The sequence below is a fragment of the Exophiala oligosperma genome (genome assembly GCF_000835515.1).
Source record: "Exophiala oligosperma strain CBS 72588 unplaced genomic scaffold supercont1.9, whole genome shotgun sequence".
Lineage (NCBI taxonomy): Eukaryota > Fungi > Ascomycota > Eurotiomycetes > Chaetothyriales > Herpotrichiellaceae > Exophiala > Exophiala oligosperma.
Window position 1 is genome coordinate 1669789 of NW_015622826.1, and position 18017 is coordinate 1687805.

The window sequence follows — 18017 nt, forward strand, 5'->3', positions numbered from 1 at the left end:
AGCTCCAGAGTTAAGGCTGGACGATCGGAGGGAAGATGCAAAGGTCAGCTTCAGAGCAGGCGAATGATCATTGGAGATAGATTGGAGGAGCGCATGACAACTTCCATTTCTCCGCAGCCTTATGCGCCACACCCAAACGATCGGGGAAGAATGAACCTGGGCGAACGGGAAAAGCGTGCCAGAGCCCTAAGGGGGCCCAGATCTCCGGGCTACAACGCGCCTGGGGCCAGGCTATCCCAAGGCCGTTCTGGGCATCGTCAGTGGCAAACTATAGGTCTCCATAACAGGCTTATAGGGTGGATATGAAACCCGTCCTGGGGCGCGGACTATCTAGTACTATTTCTTCTACTTGTACTCCGTAAGTATTCCGAGAATTCCATACTGCACATACGGAGTATTATCCAACGAGAAACATGGGATTGGCCAGGGGAAATTGAATGTTTGGAATGCTGTTGTACATTTTTGGTTCGTCGCCGTAAGCTAAAAGTAGAGACTGAACCCAGAGCCACTCGACGTCTCTCTATCTGCCTTCCTTTGCAGACTTGAAAAAAGAAATGAAAAAGATTCCCCAACTGTAGCCCAAGAGGTAAAAAACGAAGTGAAAATCTGTGCGGCCTCGGTTCCCTCTCAGAGAAGCAACGAGGTGTCCAAATGACCTGCGCGTGGAAAGAAAACAACCCAACAATATCCAGTGTTGGCGACGCTGGTCGCAAGCTCCAAAATCACAACAAACTCTTGGTTTCATAAATGTGTGGCCATAACCAGCCTTGGAAGGAAAGAATGCGCCCGCTGTAGGTTCTCAAGGTGCAAGTGCAATGCAATGAATCGTCAATCATGAAGAAACACCATCAAGTCGACATTTACAGCGTCACTGTGGGCTCACCCTGGGGCTGCAGAACGTTTGCTGCATACTCACCGCCGAAGTTTCCTACAGCCATGGTCAGTACAGATCGATAACAATAAAATAAACGCCAACACTTACCAGGAGGGCTGTAGTTGCAGACAGTGAAGTATGGGCTGACCCCGCCTCCAGTGTTGGCCAAACCATTGGGGCAGTATTGGGTAGCACATCCGACAGAGGTGGTTGACTTCCAGACAATCTGAGAGTAGTGACCCCACTTCTCGAAGTTGGTCATGTCGGGCTCAACACCATATGGCAGAGGGTACCAGTTGATTTCGTTGTTGTACATTTCGTTGGTGATCATTCCTGGCACATCAGAGGGAGCAGCACCGGCGCCAATGTTCTGACCATAGCCACCTCCGCCGGTGCTAGTATCATGAGCATAGACACAGCTGGCTGCAATCTGAGCTGCAATTGATGCCATGTTGTCGCTCCAAGTGAGATCGGAAACAGATGCGTTTCGGCGATGGATGTTGTGTGAGTCGAGGATACCTTGTTGGTAGTCGGAAGAGACGCTGGTGGAAGCTGGCTGACTAGGGGTGGACGAGCTTGGAGTTTCTCCGCCAGTTGAGGTAGGAGCAGGACCAGATGATGGGGGTTGAGTGTAAGTCACCGCGGCAGAAGAACCAGCACTGGCACTTCCCCCTCCCCATCCACCTCGCCATCCATTCCCCCATCCACCCCAACCAGAGCCCGAAGTCCAGTCGTTGTTGGAAGACCATGAGACGGCATCGGTAGTGGCAGCGGGTGCGGGTGCGACAGAAGAGGCAATGGCCGGCTCAGTCTCAGCGGGAGGAGTGCCGGTGACAGTAACGGTGACGGTTTCCCATTCGACAGTGGTGGTCAGTGCACGTTTGTCCAGTGGTTTGGCGGCAGTCAATGCGGCGCATGTGGCGGCGAGGGCGACAATGGATAACTTCATGTTTGCAGTCGAAGAGTCGGAACTAGTAAGTCGTAGTCGAGTTGTTGGTCGCAATAGTCTGATGATTATTGAGACTGAATTCGGTGGTTATGCGAGGGCTATTTGATACCAGAATGTGGCAGGAAATGGCAATGCACCGGGCTGCGCAGATGATAGAATTCGTGGGTTGGTGACAGCTGGCTGGGTGAGCAGTGTCCGAGCAATGGCCCAAGTGTTTTGGTTGATGCTTTTTCACACCAGGTGAGGCTGAGGACTGGACTCTGGTCAAAGAGTGTTGGTGTTGAGGCACGGACTGGCTGGGGACGATCCGAAGGATGCACGGTCACCGACTGTGCGTTGCTAACAATTGAAAGGCCGAGGCAAGGTAAAGAACGACTGATCTTGAGCAGCTCAAAGGAGTGGTGAGTTGCAACAAGATGGGATCATACAAAGATGAAGTGCCTGGACTCAAAGGTGAAGCGAGAGAGTGAGAGGAAGTGAAGTAGCCGCGCGAGGGAGTGAATGGGTGATATCTGGTAAATAGTCGATCCGGCGTCCTACCGACAAGGACCCCCCTCTCATTCCCAAGCACAGAGCGCTTTTGCAAGGTCTTTCGCTACTGAGGCTAGCGAGAGCACTTCTTTGCTGGTCTTTGTCTGGGTATGTATTTCGAGATTTCCCAGGGTCTACGATAGCAGATGGCAGGGATCGTGATGCCGGTGGAGCCTAGTACCAGTTTTAGCTGGCTTTTTAGCTGGCTTCGAGTCCTTTGGGCACAAAGAAGATCCTTGTTGACGAGGCTGGCAACTGGCCCAATCTCTCTTCAAGGACTCGCCCGGTACCTGGAGCTAAACCCAAGCCGGTTCGTTCTGCGGGGAGCTGGAGATTTGTTCAACGATGACGAACAACGAACTGGTCTGCAATCTGCACTGAAACGACCAATGACCAAGAAAGGAGGATGGTTGCCAATGGTCTCAAATCTACGGAGTAGAGAGCGAGATAACAAAGAAATGAGGACAAGAGAAGAGAGACGATGGATTTCCTCGAGCACTTGTGCTAATTAAAGGTGCAAGGAAAAAGGCTTGCCATATGATACCAGACTGGTAGAAAAGTTGCAGTTTGAACGGACTGATGAGGCGGATGGTCTGGCTGGCAACCGGTTCCCTGTACTTTCCAGCTCTTCGTAAATTGACACTGAGGCTGCCGTCAAGATAGCAACGAGGATTCAACTCTTCTCTGTGAAACTTACATGGCAGCTGGACTCGGTCATTGTAGTTCTCACTGAGAAGGATGGGTGCGTGGAAGAGGCCAGTGAGAAGTGGACTTGTCTGCGACAATTTTTCTTGGGCTGGGGGCGGCGTCAAGGTTGCCTCGCTGGATTCAGGTGAAACGCCCAGATGACACCGACTCCATACATGTTCACGTACAGCGGGAGGACAATGATGGATGACCTGAATAATGTCGAGTGAAGCCTCGAGTCTCCATCCGTAAAAGAGAAAGACTCGAGATGCTCGGAAAATTACATGCGCTAAAGACGGCGAGTATCGGAGCCATTCACAGCTAAAGACACCTAAAAAGTCCCTCTTCTTCACTATCTCGCAACCAACTCCCGCTAAAGCTGCAGCCACTTTCACCCTTCCGCACCCTTCATCATTCTCCCCAGTCGCATCTTCACCCTGGCTCGTTTCACATGGTGACGCCGCATCTGCTTCCTCCCTCCTTGCAGATTTCACTACCGAGTCGCCCGTGTCTGTTGTATTATTGACCAAGCCTGTGTCCTTTGACCAGCCTATGCATCTTCTCAAACTCTCCCGTACTCCATCTCGATTGCCGACTCTCGATCGCGGAGACAAGGCACAACAGCATCAGCCTGTGCTGCAATGACCATGTGGAATCCGCTTCGTGGACCGCTGCATCTGAAACATGTTAGACACTCAGAGCACCAAGTGGACTGCATCTCAATATCAACCAGCCCCCATGTCAAGGTGTACTGCGCTGGGCGGCACTGGGCTCGTCGAGGCGCTTATGTTCTCCATCAAGATTACGCAACATCAAAGCTCAGACCTCCGAACAACTCTTCAAGTCTTTGCAGAGATGGCTACTTGGATGAGTATGATGCAAGCCGTGGGGTTTGGTGGCCGGGAAATGCTGGTCTTTCTTGCCTCCCTAAATTCTCAATTGAAATGCAGCCTGTACTGTACAACATCCTACGCCCCGGCTCAAGAATCCGCTCTTCTCCTGTTCGGAGATTGCCAGTGCCTCTACTGATTTCAGGCTGGAGCAGCACAACTGCACGCCTAGAGATGCAGAGTCTGCTCCGTACAATCAGAAAACTTGCAATCTCAACATCACACGCAAACCTCTGCTGAAGATTACTGCAAAGGTGATTGACCATCTCGAGAGGTTTTTGCACCCCTGTCACCATCGGAGTCTACTATAGTAAGTGCCGGCAAGGTGCCCCATAAAAGCTTGCACAAAGCTTGTCTAACATCCTTGGTTGCTCCAGGGGCAGTTCAATTCGGTACTCGATTCCCCGCCTCTCTACGTACATCAACCAGAAGGCTTACGACATCAGATCTGCTCTTCTCTCGCTAACTCCGTGTTGATACGTCGGTTCCTCAGATTGTCGGCCTCAACCCCTATCGAAGTCCAGCGAGACCTTTTTGAAGCATCCCTAAAGCCACGTCGACCCGTTACTCTGCCTTGTTCCGGGCACAAGGGTCCCTAGCAATTGCAGCAAGGATATGACAAACATACTGTATCTAGCCAGCACTCGAAACGAAATGATCCCCACATCAAGGAGGCGACTCCAGCCCGCTTTCACATTACTGTAATCCTCTCGTTCCATCAGTCCTGGACATCGTTCCCCTGTACGGAGAACCACACCGCATGTGGACTTCTTCTGTGCGACGGAACTCTCAGGAAGTGGACTAGTCCCTCAACTGCCATCAGTAAACGAAGCTCTTACTAACTAGGATCGGTTCTCATCGTTCACGAAACGACTCATTGGCGCCCGTTCTACGACATTTACGAAGTAGCCGTAATGCAACACAAGGACTTCTTGTGTTGATTGCTGATTCTAATTACATGCAGTCAGTCTGACACGTTGGCAGCATATCGATTGGACATGCACAGACAACAGATCGCGTTTCGAGGAATCCTTGGTCGTTTGTGTGGCAGAAACCGTATCTGCTTGATTCAACGTCCTGTACACAGTCGGATTCTAAACCAAGCCAACTGACATCGCTAGGCATCATCAACTGGGAACAAGGCTTCAATTGCCTACCTCTGCTGCTGTTCTGCAGCCACAAAGCAGCCGAATACAGATTACTTCGATCGCACTGTCGTCTGTGAGGTAGGACAACCACGCAGCGCAACTTGTTCGTTGGCATTGACGTTTTCCACGCTTCGATGCTGAGTTATCGACGAAGCGAAAGTCTTTTTATGTGTGTCGCTGTCTTCCAGCATATCAAGCAACATGACAGGTCAATTTGATTGATTCGAGATCACTGACGGCCTTGTCTTCGGCGTTGCGTAAAGACAGAGTTGTGTATGGCTCCGATTCATTCGTCCACATGTCTATCAAGGCAGAGCAAGGCGACAGCTCATATTCTCAAATCCTCGCTTTGAACGCTCAACCGTACACGTTCCTTTGTCAGAGTGAGTTTTGTCTCGAATCTGGTGTTGCCCACTGTGAGACACATCAGAGAAAGTCATTAGTTTTGTACGGGCACAGGATGTTGAGGAGCTACCATCGCTTCTCGCTCACCAAGACACAAATGTTTGTGTCTAGTTAATTGCTATGCCATTTTGCACAATCACGTAGATGCTTGTCGAGATGATTGTTTACGCGCCAGCAATACAACCCTGTGAACAAATCCGGCGACATCCGCCAATCAGAAATTTCTTGGGGTAAAATTCCTCATTGGCCCAAGAAAGGGTCCTTAGCCTCAAAATACTCAACAGCCTCTTCAAGGGTGCATGATTTTTGAGATATACTCGTACATATTGATTGATCATTTGTTTACGTGTGCTGAAAGTTTGGAGACTTGCAACAAAACCCAGCCTGTACTACTCAACATCTAGCAAAAGCCGATTTCTTAGACGGGTAAAATCACAATTTTCAACACACCCCCCACAGCCTCCAAAGATGGCACGGAAACCCATCATCCGGATCATAGGCTCTCTGAACATCGACTTTGTCACGTTGACTCCGCGAGTGCCTGGGCCCGGCGAGACGTTGGAGGCAAAGTCGATGACGGTCCATGCGGGCGGCAAAGGAAGCAACCAAGCGGTGGCCTGTGGCAAGGCGGCGTACACGTCGCCGACGGAACAAGACGTGCAGGTCGAGATGTTGGGGGCCGTGGGAGCCGGAGACCCTTACTACGCCTCGCTCTTGAAACCAACGTTGACCAAGAGCGGCGTGGATACGCGGTACGTCGAGGAGGTGGAAGGTGTCCAGACGGGAACGGCGACCATTATAGTCGACGAAGGATCCAACGGCGAGAACCGGATCTTGTTTGTGCCTGGGGCGAACCACCACGTCGACGACCTCGACAAGATCATTTCCACCACCACCCAGGACGGCGTGCCCGACGTGATCGTCATGCAGGGGGAGATCCCCAAGCCGACGGTCTTGGGATTGTTGTCGACTTTCAACTCGGACCGACACAAGACCTGCGTGGTCTTCAACCCGGCCCCCATGTTCGACACGATCCCGCTCTCGGCTCTCAAGGACCTCGCCGTCCTTGTAGTCAACGAGACCGAGTGTCTGTTGTTGTTCAAGGCGGTTCAGGAACTCCGGGACATCGAAACGCCGAGTGAAGAGAACCTCACACCACATCTGGATAGGTTGACTTCACATCTACACGACCTGGCGTCCATCTCGATCGTCGTCGTGACTCTAGGGTCGAGAGGGTTGTATTACTCCGTGGCATCGAAATCCACTCGACAACAGGCCCGTGGACTCATCCCGGCGGCCAAGGTGGCAAAGGTGGTCGACACGACCGGCGCAGGTGACACTTTTGTCGGGTACCTGTCCACGGCTCTGGCCCGACACGTTTCCAAACAGGGAAGTCTGGAAGGGTTCGACGTCCAAGAAGCCTCTCTGCGTGCCAACGAGGCCGCCGCAAAGTGCGTACAGCGTAGTGGGGCCATGGAGAGTATCCCGTTTGGTTATGAGATTTGATCACCTTCCAGAAAACTACAGAGGAAGCGGTTGGGAGTCGCTAGATTCACCTTTACGGAGCTCGGTGTATCTATTGTAATAACAAAGAAAATTGATTCGATCAACGGACATGATTTCATGATGTTCTGTATTGATTTTTTTTCCCTTCTTTTCTCTCGTTACCGCTCTCGTCACTCTGATTGTCCCTGGGCCCATGCATTCATTCTGCGTACATGCCACGTACCACAAGCGTACTTTGCCCTGGGACATGCCCGGGGGGGGCCCAGCACCAAGATTCCCCAAAACTCAAACAATTTCACAACTTGCTGGCCTTCCACACCGGTTTCCTCTTCTCCCTGAAGGCCGCCAGGCCCTCCTTGGCGTTCTCCCCCTCGTGCAGAGCCCGGGCCATCTTTTCCTGGACGAGTTGGTAACCGCGCTCGACGCTCCCCGTCTCCCAGGTCTCGCGCAGGGCGGCGCGGGTGACGATGATGGCGTCGGGGGAGATGCCGGCCACCTTCTCGGCCAACTTGACGGCCTCGTCCACGACGGTGTCCCGGGAAGAGGAGACGTGGTTGATGAGTTGGAACTGGAGGGCCTCCTTGGCGGTGAGGAAACGACCGGTCATGCTGATCTCGCTGGCGAGCGGGAGGCCGACGTTGCGGACGAGACGGGGGAGTCCTCCCGCCCCGGCGTAGATCCCACGTAGTGATTCGGGGAGACCAAAGGTCGCGGTGGGTGAAGCCACAGTCATGTCGCTGTGAGGGACCGAAAAGGAGCGGGATCAGTAAGATGGTAATCAACACGTCAGTGCTGAGAAGGGAAAGACCAACCAATTCAAAACGATTTCAAACCCTCCACCCAAAGCGAAACCATTGACGGCCGCGATGATGGGTTTCTTGCCCACCCGTCTGGAAACTCCCGCGAACCCACTGGGAGGGTGCATGCTCAGGTAAGGCTTGTCCTCGACTTCCTTCGGGTCTCGGGTCCCCAGTTCGATCAGGTCCTGACCGGCACAGAAAGCCTTTGGGCCGGACCCGGTGATGACGGCGGCGCGCAAGGTCGGTTCACGGTCGAACCATTCGAAAACACGGTGGAGGTACCAGTGGACGGCGTAGGGGATACTGTTCATCTGTCTTTCCCGCGTGATGGTGACCAGTAAGACGTGGGGGGCCGGGTACCCCAAGGACACCGACGGGTTGGGCGGTGGAGGTGGGATTGTCGTGGACGATGACATTTTTGCGGGGGGAGGGAGATGTTGAGGATTACGGTGTGTGAAGCAATTGGGTCGTAATGATGTCGAGGGTTTGTTTGTACAGGTTAGAGTGGTGACCTGAGGATCTTTGTTTCGACTGTATACACGGAAGTAAGCCCTGTTTAAAGCTTCGGGTTCAAATATGATCCGAGTCGCACCGATGGGATTGGTAATTCTCCGTACGGACCGTACTCTCGGAAGATGAGACGTCGTTGTCAGAAGGATTGTAGTATATAGATGAGAGGGATAGAGATGAAGGAGTCGACGTTCGAGGAGTAAGCAACTGAGTATTCACGAGAAGTCGAGAATATAAAAATACGGGGTAAAGGTCGAATACCTCGGTTCATCACAGTGAGCCGAATTTCATCGGCTTCGGCGCTTACCACAGCATTACTTACTCATGGACAATTGTCGTTTCGCAGTCATCATCTTACACTGGAAGTCACAAAAGAAGAAATCTTCGTAACTGAAGCTTGTTAGAATTTGTGATATTGAGCATCATGCGCGAATCTCAACCTCTGCCCACCTACATCCTTCGAGATACACCAAGTTACCATTTTTCCGTCCCCTGCACGAGTACTCGAGGTCTACCTATGCATGAAATATCTATCGTTAATAGCCAAGAACCTTTATCCATCTATGCTGTATCTATTTATTCATTCGTTGATCATCGTCGTCGTCGTCGTCAAGATCCGTATCGTACTGTTGACCGCGCATTCCTGACTTATCCAGTATCCAACACCCCCAGCACCAACCACCCAAAACTCTCGCAGATCCAACAAGTCTATCAGGCTATCTTGTTTCTTCTTTCCCTAGATAACCACAGCTCGAAAAACCCACAGATGACCCAAAACACCCTTGATAAATGAACGTCACCCTCATATTGCTATGAGACTGACATAAACACCCCAAGCCAACCCCGCCAACCCACCGACGAGCATTCTCTGTTCGACAGGTACGACAGACAGATTCAGTATCGAAACCAGAGGCCAAAACTTGTACCCTGCAATAATCATTGGCCAAAAATCCTGCGTCTTCGCGTCAGTTGTTTTGTTTCAAGATACAAAAGGCAACAGGCAACAAGTGAAGGGGAAAAAAACCCACCCTCGACAGAGCTTCAACGGTCTGCGTGTATGTTGCGCCCTTCAACAAATTGATGACGGTGATGAAGAATGTAGTATTGTAGATGGCTCCGACCGACTGATCCAACAGGAATTTGATGATTGTGTTTGTTATTGACAGTTTCTTCTCTTCCTCGTCATCCAGTTTCGCATCGTCACTCTTCACCTTCTTCTTCTTCTGCTTCTTCTTGGGGTTGGCCGGGAAATTGTCTTCCAACCACAACTGCCACATGTAATTCGGAGGAGTGTTGAGAATGGAGAACAAGATAAACTGGACAAAGGTGAGGGAATCGAGCGCGTTGAAGGATCGTTCGCGGTAAACTGTGAAGCCTTGGGCGATGGCATTGGAAGCTGCGGCTAGAAGTGCGCCTTGAATTGTAACCCTGACGATTCGATCGGTCATTTTTGGTGTGAGGTGGTATTATGATGAGGATGTTGATAAACCCAAAAAACAAGATGCGAGGTAAGAGATTTGTAGTATCAGCGTTGGTTGAATTTGTTCACTGAAGAGTGGTTATCTCCTACGCTGTAGAGGTCATTGTCAGTAACAAAAAACAAGGGTCGACGTGTCACTGATGAATATATCCACTGGCGTGTACTCCCTAGTCAATATTCGTTGTCACTCAAAGAGGTCCGGAACACCACGAAAAGAAAGAAAAGTGTGTTTTTGCATTGTTGTACTCATAATGTATCATATATTTCGCAAACCATCTCGACACGTGGCAGGTTTGAAAAGTCTTTTGGCTTTCTTGTGCGAGATCAAAATCGAATCAACGACTCGATTCACCTTTTGAACGAGATGGACGGACAGAAGACAGTCCGGGGATGATGTAATATATCCGAATATCTACCGCCACCACTTGTCAAGACACCACAATATCACCCTCCATCGTCGTCTGGGGTCTCAATGTCCTTTTGAGACAGACCTCTCTGCTGCTATGCCTATTCACAAGAAACGACTCGTCTCTTGGGAAGGAAGCGGATCATGTATCCGTCATCGGAGACCTCAAGATATGAAACACGAGTTTGTTCTGCTCCCACCGAGGGGCCCGTGAACAAATCCGTAACCCACCGAATTCCGTGACCTCATCCTGACGTTGAAGGGCAACAGGTTACGGAGTATTGTATCCATATTGTCAGCCACTTGCTGATGCGATCTGACTCCATTTCTACTCGTTTACAGTGAAAGATGTTCAAGGTCCACGGATTCTTTCTAGAGATTGCTTCATGCTATACGCGAGACTTGTAGCTGGTATGACGTCTTAAACCACACAAGTCACTACCTATTTACCAATTGACTTGCTGCCCTCTTGTGAAGTTCTCACTCTTCTTTGATTATCTCGTCTGCCTACATATAAACATATTGTCAATCTGGGTGAATATATCATTTGATAACAATTGAAACTTCATCATACAATCCTTACCAAACCGCTCAAAAACATCAAAACTTGTATCGACATATCAAAATGCCTCGTGGAGCGGAATACGACAACGGCGTCCCACAATCAGACAACGCCATTGGAGGTGAAAAGAACATTATCCACGGTGGTGATGGAAAGGTACTGCACAAACATGCGACACCTCTTTTTCTGATCTGGTCCGAAAACAAAGAATTGTCTCAGACTTTGGCTAACTACCCTCTACGACAACAGCCTACGACCGAATCAGAAATCGCCGGTGCCAAAAAGGCAGCTCCCATGCCCGAAGGTCTGAGCGAAGTCCACGACGAAGTGCACAGCGGTGGAGGCAGTAGAGGAAACCTGGAGGGATCTGGAAAAGGTGGACACGAACCAAAGACTTTGGGAGAGAATAAAGGGTTGAATGCATGAGACCAAGACTTGAAGTATTTTATTCGTTATAAGTACGACCACAGTGCATCAATGTACTGTACACTGTCCGTAGTACTCAACCGAGATGACTGGGTGACGCCCTCTCCCCTCCCCTCCAACCTTCTTGAGGACGACCTCACACAAGAGTACAGTATCGCATGGTAATTCATACTCTGTGTGCTCGCATTCAATGACATTACATCTCAAATGTTGGAATCTTCATGTACAAATCTATTCTATGTATCTTGTTTTGTCATTTTTCTTATACCTACACATGTTCCTGCCCTTGTATTGAGTCCGTGATATATCCAAACATCCACCCATCGAAGTACCTAGTCCATTGTGTTGAAAAATAATTCACGTCTCCCTAGAAACAACAGGTGAAAGTACATCTCCACCGATCCTCTCTTCTCTGCCTTCCCCGTCATCAACACCACCACCACCACCACCATGTCCCTCACCCTTGCCGAGGTCCGGTGCAGTCCATCCCACACCGGCCTGGACCACCAACATGACGACCGCCAAACAACCACCGGCGAGGTACACGGTCTTCAACCCGGTCTCGTACCCGATTTTGGCCACCTCTTTCTCCACGCCCGTCAACCTCTGAACCAGGATGGGCGTCCCGATCAATTGTCTGATCAGGCCTTCCTTTCCCGTGACGCCTCGTTTGGCAAACTCGTCGCTCAACGTGGTGGCTAGCGTCCTCAGGAACAAACCACCAGAGACCGACGACCCAAAGGATCCCGAGAGGCTACGGAACATGGCGTTGAGCGGGATGACGATGATGTGAGTCGCGGGTATCGTCAAATGCAGGACGTGGGCGAGGGAGTAGTTGAGCAGCGCTCCGACCAGGAAGCCGTTCAGAAACAAGACCACAATGTACACATAAATGTTGGAGTTTGGGGTCGAGATCCAAGACACGGCGAACATGGAGAGGGCGAACAGGACAAACGTCACCAGGCACGAAACGTAGAAACTGCCCGTGCGACGGATGTGTAGCCACCCGGCCAAAAGCCCGCCCAGCCCGAACCCCAAGTTGGTCGGGATCAGAGTCAAACCGGCACTGGCCTGAGACCAGCCTCTCAGGGTCAAGACGTACGTGGGAGTGTAAAACAGGACCCCCCACCGGGCCGTCATGACGCCGATGGTGGCGACGCCGGTGAGGATGTTGCCTCGCGATTCGAGGACCGACACGGGCACGATGGGTCGTTTGGCCCAGTTGGCCTCGACCAGGACGAACAAGACCAGGGACGCCAAGGACAGGACGATGGGCGTGATTTGGATCTGTGGTGAAGATAGACTGTAAAGCAACAAGACCACGGCGGCGATGATGGTGATGACGCCAAAGTAGTCGATCTGGGAGAGTCTCGTGCCGAGAGAGTCGTCTTTCGTCGACGTTGATGGTTCTTGGTTGTCAGGTCGTGACGACGACGACGACGACGACGCCGCCGCCGGAGTGGCCGGGATCGACCAGAAAGCCACCAGGGCCGCGCACAACGCGAAAGGGATCTGAAGCCAGAACACGGCTCGCCAACCGACCAGCGGTTCCAGGGCTCCGGCGATGATCGCTCCACACGCCACCCCAGAGGTGTAGCCGGTGTTGATGCACCCGAAAAACAACCCTCGCCTCCGGGGGCTCGTGAGTTCGGTGACCAAGATGAAGGCCACGGGGGTGACGGAGGCACTCCCGACTCCGGTGACGGCGCGGCCGACCAGGAACGAGCCCAACGAGCGAGCCTGTGAGGTGATCAAGAGGCCGCAGGTTTGCACGACGATCGAGGCCAACAGGTAGACGCGAGGGGTGAAGATGGCGCACAGCCGGCCCGCCACGGGGGTGATGCTCGTCACGGCGATGAGGTAGGCCGAGGTGAACCAGCTCACCTCGGTCGAGGCGTCCAGAGCGACGGCGATGGGCGACTGGATCGTCGTGATCAAGGACACGTTGTTGGTGAGGATGAAGATGAGGACCCAGACCGACAGGCAGATGAGCGTGCCCCGGACCCTGGAGAGCTTGGGGTTTTGTGTCTCGGTGGTGGCGGTGCTGTTCGACAACGACGACGGGTTTGCTCGACCAGTCGTCTCCGTCCGACCACCTGAACCTGGACCTGTCGTGTGGCCATTGGAGGTGGATAAAAGAGGCCTCCTTTCCGGATCGTGGTCGGATGACATTTCTTTTTTGTTTTGGGGAGGGTCTCTGCTGTTTTTTGTTTGTTCTTCGTTAACCTCGACACCTCGACCTCGAACTATGTTTCGCACGGGGAGAACAAAATAAATGTGATATGTACAAATGTCATGATAGTATAGAGTACAATTTCTTTCGAGGTGAATGTTGGCTGTTTGTGAATCTATCAAGTACGAAAGTCGACAAAATGACATGTACCGTACAGAGAGTACTCGTAGACTGCTGACAAACCACGTTACTACTTCGTCCTCCGTCCTCCGTCCGGGATACTAGGAAAATACCGAGTACCAATGTGCCGGAATAGGCAGCTTAGGCGATTATGGGGCTTTTTGGTGACTTATACTGTTTACAAGGTGGGGACGGAATTTGTTCAAGAGCCACGGAAGAACACGACGGATATCGAACACTTTGCTCGTGAGTAACTTTGTATCTTTTAGACATGAAAAGAATATTGTAGCATCAATCTTTGTGATATCTCAGCTACATACGGCAAAGTATTCAAGGAGTGGCAGTGTAGGGCGATGTCATGGAAGAGTGACAATCCCCATACAGGTGAGTAAAACGGACAAAAAACAACCGTACTTGCGTGTGCTCTGATAGCGCAGTATGTCCATTGGAAGGACTGGGTAGGACGGAGGGCCGATTCCGTCCTACTTTTACTCTGCGCACTCTGCCTTTCTGGCTTCAAAAACCTTCAAGGCTTCCTCTGCAGCCTTGACACCACTCAGAACCATGGCACCAAAGGTAGGTCCCATCCGGTTGGCGCCATCGAGTTCGCTGAGTTCCATGCCACCCATGATCAAACCGGGGGAGACCTCACGGGTGCCCTTGACGATGGCGTCTTCGGCACTGTTCATGTCAAGCGCTCGCATGCCGCCCAACTTTTCGACGGCGTTCATGCTGACCAGACGCTTCGCGCAAAAGGCACCGAATGGGCCGTCGTGGCCTGTGGTGCTGATGACAAGTGGGGCATTGATGGTGCTGCGCGACAAAAAGTCCAAGTCAGCAAGCAATTCGACATGAAATGGACGTTGGCAAAGCGGGAAGGGCGCAGTATCTCACTTGGGATCCATGCAAGAGTGGTTGTCGTGGTGGAGGGTGACGAGGGTCCAGTTGGTGACGACACCTACGACGCGGACACCGCCGTTCTCGGAGGGGCGGGTCACGAGATCCTCGACGCAGGTCGCGTTGAAGAGCTTGACGTTCGGCATGGCCAGAACCTTGCTCATCAAGGTGCTCATGAACAAAGCGGCGTGCTTGACGACAACATAGTTGCCCTCGTCTTCGAACGGGACGCCAATGTCATTGAGGAATTCGTCGGCCGGCTTGCGCAGGACCATGGCGCTGAAAAGCTGGCCACCCAACCAGCAGCCGCCGCCGGGGGAGACGGAAGCCTCGATGATGGCGATCTTCAAGTCCGGACGAGCCTTTGCGAGGGTGTAGGCGGTGGACAGACCACAAGAGCCCGCACCGACGATGACGACGTCCGACTCGGCATAGCGGTCGAGGTCGGCAAAGTAGCGTCGGGTCATGGCACGTGAGACTTGGGACTCGCGGATGGGAGCGAACTTGAAGCTCTCCCATTTTCCGGCAAAGTCGTCCAAGAGTTTGGTTTGGACGTCGGCGCCATTGAGAGTGAGCTTCTTGGCACCGTCAAAAGGCGTCTTCACCTCCTTGGTCGCGGTGTAGCCGCTGAATTCGTCGAAGGTGGCGATCGGTGGAGACATCCTGCGTTCGTTAGGGGAATGTGTCCTTGCACAGTCAAGGGGGAAAAGTGGGGGGGAAGAAGGCATGATTCTTTCGCTGGTATTATCCAGAGTCAAGTTCAACCGTATGATCTCAGAACGCACTTCCACATATCCAGCATCGCCATCTCCAAATCCACGACAAAGCCGGGGTCTGGGTGGATGGCAATATTATGTTTCTTCTCTTTCTTCCTTTCGAAAGAAAAACAGAAAGCGGCTGGCAGGAAACTTGCGAACACCGGTTCATGCTCAGACGTGTCGCCACGTCTGAAGTTTTGATTGATCAAATACAAGTAATACCTTGACCATGAGGTCTCTCAACCAAGCGAGAGGATGACATGGCGCCCTTCATCCTTTCGGAGTGAGCTTTACTTGAGAACGAGAGAAGAAGCAAGTGTCGAAAGACCTGGAACAAGTCAGCTCGAATGGTTTGTGGGGATCGGTTTGTAGGAGTACTTGTTTGTGGGTGAGTGTTGAGATTGTGGAAAAGATGGGAGATTCTGTATGTGAGAGAAGCGCAATGAGAAGATCAAGAGAGAAAAAGTCTGAAGGAATGGTGTTGATAAATAGCTGTACGGTCTAGGGAGCTTCGTTATGGGAAAGAACCGGATGTGATGGAGGGGTTGGAGGGGTAAATTGTGGATCAACATGCTGTACACCAAGATTACGACGCTCCCCTTGACTATTGTATACCATGCACTCCGTACTCGTCGAGAATCTGAGCCATCTTTGATTACAACACAAGCTCAAAGATACCAGTTGCTGGCAGCTCGAGAACCTTGCGTCAAGATCAAATTCACCGAGTCAATCTCACCACATACCTCTTCAGCTACAGGAATTGCTTCCATCTACACCACTCGGATCAATACTTGCAGAAAGACTGTATGACACGAAGGGGGGATATTCATGATGGATACAGACATCACGGCCGTTATCTTCTCTCCTTCTGAATTGGATGATGCCAGATGATTGATCAATTCTTCACCCAAACTAGGAGAACCACCAGGGGATCGGGAGCAGGGATGTTTACCCACCTAGTTCTGCATCTCTGATCGTTCGTAATCATTCCATCGTCACCGTGCATAGCTAAAAGTCGGAATTGAAGAAATGGAATGGGTCTGACAGACAACAGTTCTCTCAACATATCATTTGGTCAATTTGGCAGTGCCAACCTTCACATCCTCGAATGTATATTTGTCCCATATATGCGCAGGCAGAGGTGGCGGATCACGGAAGACTTCTTGAATTCGCTGAGAGGTCTTCTTGAACCGCCTCGAAATGTCCTCCCATTCGCCCGATTTCAAGATCAGCTGCCCGTCCTTCTTTCTGAATTCTCCGCCGACCAAGACATGCTTAATGTCGCCAACATTAGAATGAAGCATGACAGCTGCAACAGGGTCTGTCCAGCCTAACATGTTCACGGAATTGCCATCGAAACAGACGATATCTGCTTTAGCCCCAACCCGTAGGACTCCAATATCATCCCGACGGAGTGAACGACCACCGTTTCGAGTCGCAAGCAAGAATGCCTCCACGACAGACATCGGATTCTGCTTGGGGATATTCCCCCGTTTCAAGATGTCGGTTGAGATATGGCCGCGCATATTTTGCAGCCACAGTCTAGCCTGGAGAAGGATATCATTGGAAAAGGTCCAGTTTGTGTCGATGCCGATCGAAGCTTGATCATGAATCAGGCGACTCGTGTCCTGGCCATGGCCGTAATGCATTTCTGATTCGGGAGTTATTGACACATATTGATCATGTTCACGTAGTAATTCCCGATCTTTCTCCGTCAGGAACCCGGCGTGGGACCAGATGAAGGGAGCACGGAGCTTGTGAAACTCATGCTTTTCGGCAATCCCTGGTAAACCAATTGCAACTGTGACAAATTAGCCCGAAGGGCGATATTTGCTGAGGGGAACAAGACTCACAGGGCCACGGTTTCCCAAGATAATGAGAAGTCAATGCTTCGGCGTCTAAATCAATCGCAACTTGCCTTGTCTGTTGAATTTGGTTATCTGACATATGATCCAAGCCATCCATAGCAAGTCCCATGCGGATCAAATCATGTGTCTGCGATGATTGTGCCTTGAGTTCTTGAAGAATACTGATTTGCTTGGTAACATCAAAGTCGTCTCGTGGAACGGGATGATAGCACCACCAGACTCTAGCACCACTGTCCACAGCGCCTTCAAAGGCAGCTTTCATGACTGGCTCTCCCCAATTACAGTGAGCATGCTCAAGGTAGCTAGTCACTCCCGCGTTGATGCCTTCAAGATAACCTTCCACGGTACTGGCATAGATGTCTTCAGCAGTCCATTCCCCAATTTTAGGTGAAATTTGCGAAACCCAGCCGAAATACTCTGCCAGCGTGGTATTAGGACCCAGGGTGCGATATGCTGTTTGCCATGTATGGGCGTGAGTGTTGACGAAGCCTGGAGAGATGATGTGACCGCTCACATCAAGGACTTTGGCACTGGAAAACATGGCAGCATCAGCCTGGCGTGGGTCGAGAATGGCAGTGATACAGTCGCCTTGGATGACAACATGTGCTTGTGGAAGCACTTTGATGGTTGCGGTGGCATCGTCAAAGGCGAGCACCGTACCGTTCTTTAGTATCTTGGTGTCCATGGTACCGGAGAGTAGGATTACGCAAAGACTTCATAGGAAGCTGGGTAAGCGTTCTCTTGTATTACAGCATAGTAAGAAGTATTTGGCGGCGTGATGTTTTGAGTACCACGCCTGAAGGATGAATTGAATGGAACTGGGCTTTAAATACACGTTCATTGTACGCACCACTCCTATTTCGAGTCACATACCGGTTGAGAGAGCCTCCAGGAGAAGTTTGGGATGATGCTGTGGACCTACTGGATCGTCGACTTTGCTTGGTAGTCCTCGCTCACCCGGTTTGAT

At 51.4% G+C, this 18017-nt stretch overlaps 8 protein-coding genes across 11 annotated transcripts; 2 read left to right on the forward strand and 6 right to left on the reverse strand.

Annotated features, from left to right (window-relative positions):
* Window positions 1-400: 400 nt before the first annotated feature.
* PV06_09162 (uncharacterized protein) lies at window positions 401-2376 on the reverse strand. The gene is made up of 2 exons (XM_016410582.1): window positions 983-2376; window positions 401-928 (listed from the first exon to the last, which is right to left on the reverse strand). The coding sequence occupies exons 1-2, from the start codon at window positions 1821-1823 to the stop codon at window positions 861-863; spliced, it is 909 nt and encodes a 302-aa protein (XP_016259604.1). The 5' UTR covers window positions 1824-2376; the 3' UTR covers window positions 401-860.
* Window positions 2377-5767: 3391 nt separating this feature from the next.
* PV06_09163 (ribokinase) lies at window positions 5768-7083 on the forward strand. Its single transcript, XM_016410583.1, has one exon. It carries the CDS (start codon window positions 5953-5955, stop codon window positions 6988-6990), a length of 1038 nt encoding a protein of 345 aa, XP_016259605.1. The 5' UTR covers window positions 5768-5952; the 3' UTR covers window positions 6991-7083.
* Window positions 7084-7098: 15 nt separating this feature from the next.
* On the reverse strand, window positions 7099-8488 carry PV06_09164 (uncharacterized protein). The gene is made up of 2 exons (XM_016410584.1): window positions 7803-8488; window positions 7099-7727 (listed from the first exon to the last, which is right to left on the reverse strand). Exons 1-2 carry the CDS (start codon window positions 8204-8206, stop codon window positions 7286-7288), a joined length of 846 nt encoding a protein of 281 aa, XP_016259606.1. The 5' UTR covers window positions 8207-8488; the 3' UTR covers window positions 7099-7285.
* Window positions 8489-8681: 193 nt separating this feature from the next.
* On the reverse strand, window positions 8682-10336 carry PV06_09165 (uncharacterized protein). The gene is made up of 2 exons (XM_016410585.1): window positions 9329-10336; window positions 8682-9252 (listed from the first exon to the last, which is right to left on the reverse strand). The coding sequence occupies exons 1-2, from the start codon at window positions 9746-9748 to the stop codon at window positions 9103-9105; spliced, it is 570 nt and encodes a 189-aa protein (XP_016259607.1). The 5' UTR covers window positions 9749-10336; the 3' UTR covers window positions 8682-9102.
* Window positions 10337-10499: 163 nt separating this feature from the next.
* On the forward strand, window positions 10500-11422 carry PV06_09166. 2 transcript variants are annotated; one of them, XM_016410587.1, is made up of 2 exons: window positions 10500-10904; window positions 10998-11422. In XM_016410587.1, exons 1-2 carry the CDS (start codon window positions 10812-10814, stop codon window positions 11172-11174), a joined length of 270 nt encoding a protein of 89 aa, XP_016259609.1. In that variant the 5' UTR covers window positions 10500-10811; the 3' UTR covers window positions 11175-11422. The 2 variants fall into 2 exon arrangements, with proteins under 2 accessions (XP_016259609.1, XP_016259608.1); XM_016410586.1 differs by having other exon boundaries at window positions 10500-11422.
* Window positions 11377-13551, reverse strand: PV06_09167 (uncharacterized protein). Its single transcript, XM_016410588.1, has one exon. The coding sequence runs from the start codon at window positions 13344-13346 to the stop codon at window positions 11532-11534; it is 1815 nt and encodes a 604-aa protein (XP_016259610.1). The 5' UTR covers window positions 13347-13551; the 3' UTR covers window positions 11377-11531.
* Window positions 13552-13727: 176 nt separating this feature from the next.
* On the reverse strand, window positions 13728-15660 carry PV06_09168 (thiamine thiazole synthase). Of its 3 annotated transcripts, none has more exons than XM_016410591.1 (4): window positions 15561-15660; window positions 15477-15510; window positions 14422-15087; window positions 13728-14340 (listed from the first exon to the last, which is right to left on the reverse strand). In XM_016410591.1, the coding sequence occupies exons 3-4, from the start codon at window positions 15084-15086 to the stop codon at window positions 14016-14018; spliced, it is 990 nt and encodes a 329-aa protein (XP_016259613.1). In that variant the 5' UTR covers window position 15087; window positions 15477-15510; window positions 15561-15660; the 3' UTR covers window positions 13728-14015. The 3 variants fall into 3 exon arrangements, with proteins under 3 accessions (XP_016259613.1, XP_016259612.1, XP_016259611.1); XM_016410590.1 differs by having other exon boundaries at window positions 15405-15510; XM_016410589.1 differs by having other exon boundaries at window positions 14422-15510.
* A 589-nt stretch (window positions 15661-16249) lies between these two features.
* PV06_09169 (uncharacterized protein) lies at window positions 16250-17735 on the reverse strand (the record flags this gene model as incomplete). Its single annotated transcript, XM_016410592.1, has 2 exons — window positions 16250-16983; window positions 17036-17735. 2 exons carry the CDS (start codon window positions 17733-17735, stop codon window positions 16250-16252), a joined length of 1434 nt encoding a protein of 477 aa, XP_016259614.1.
* Window positions 17736-18017: the final 282 nt, after the last annotated feature.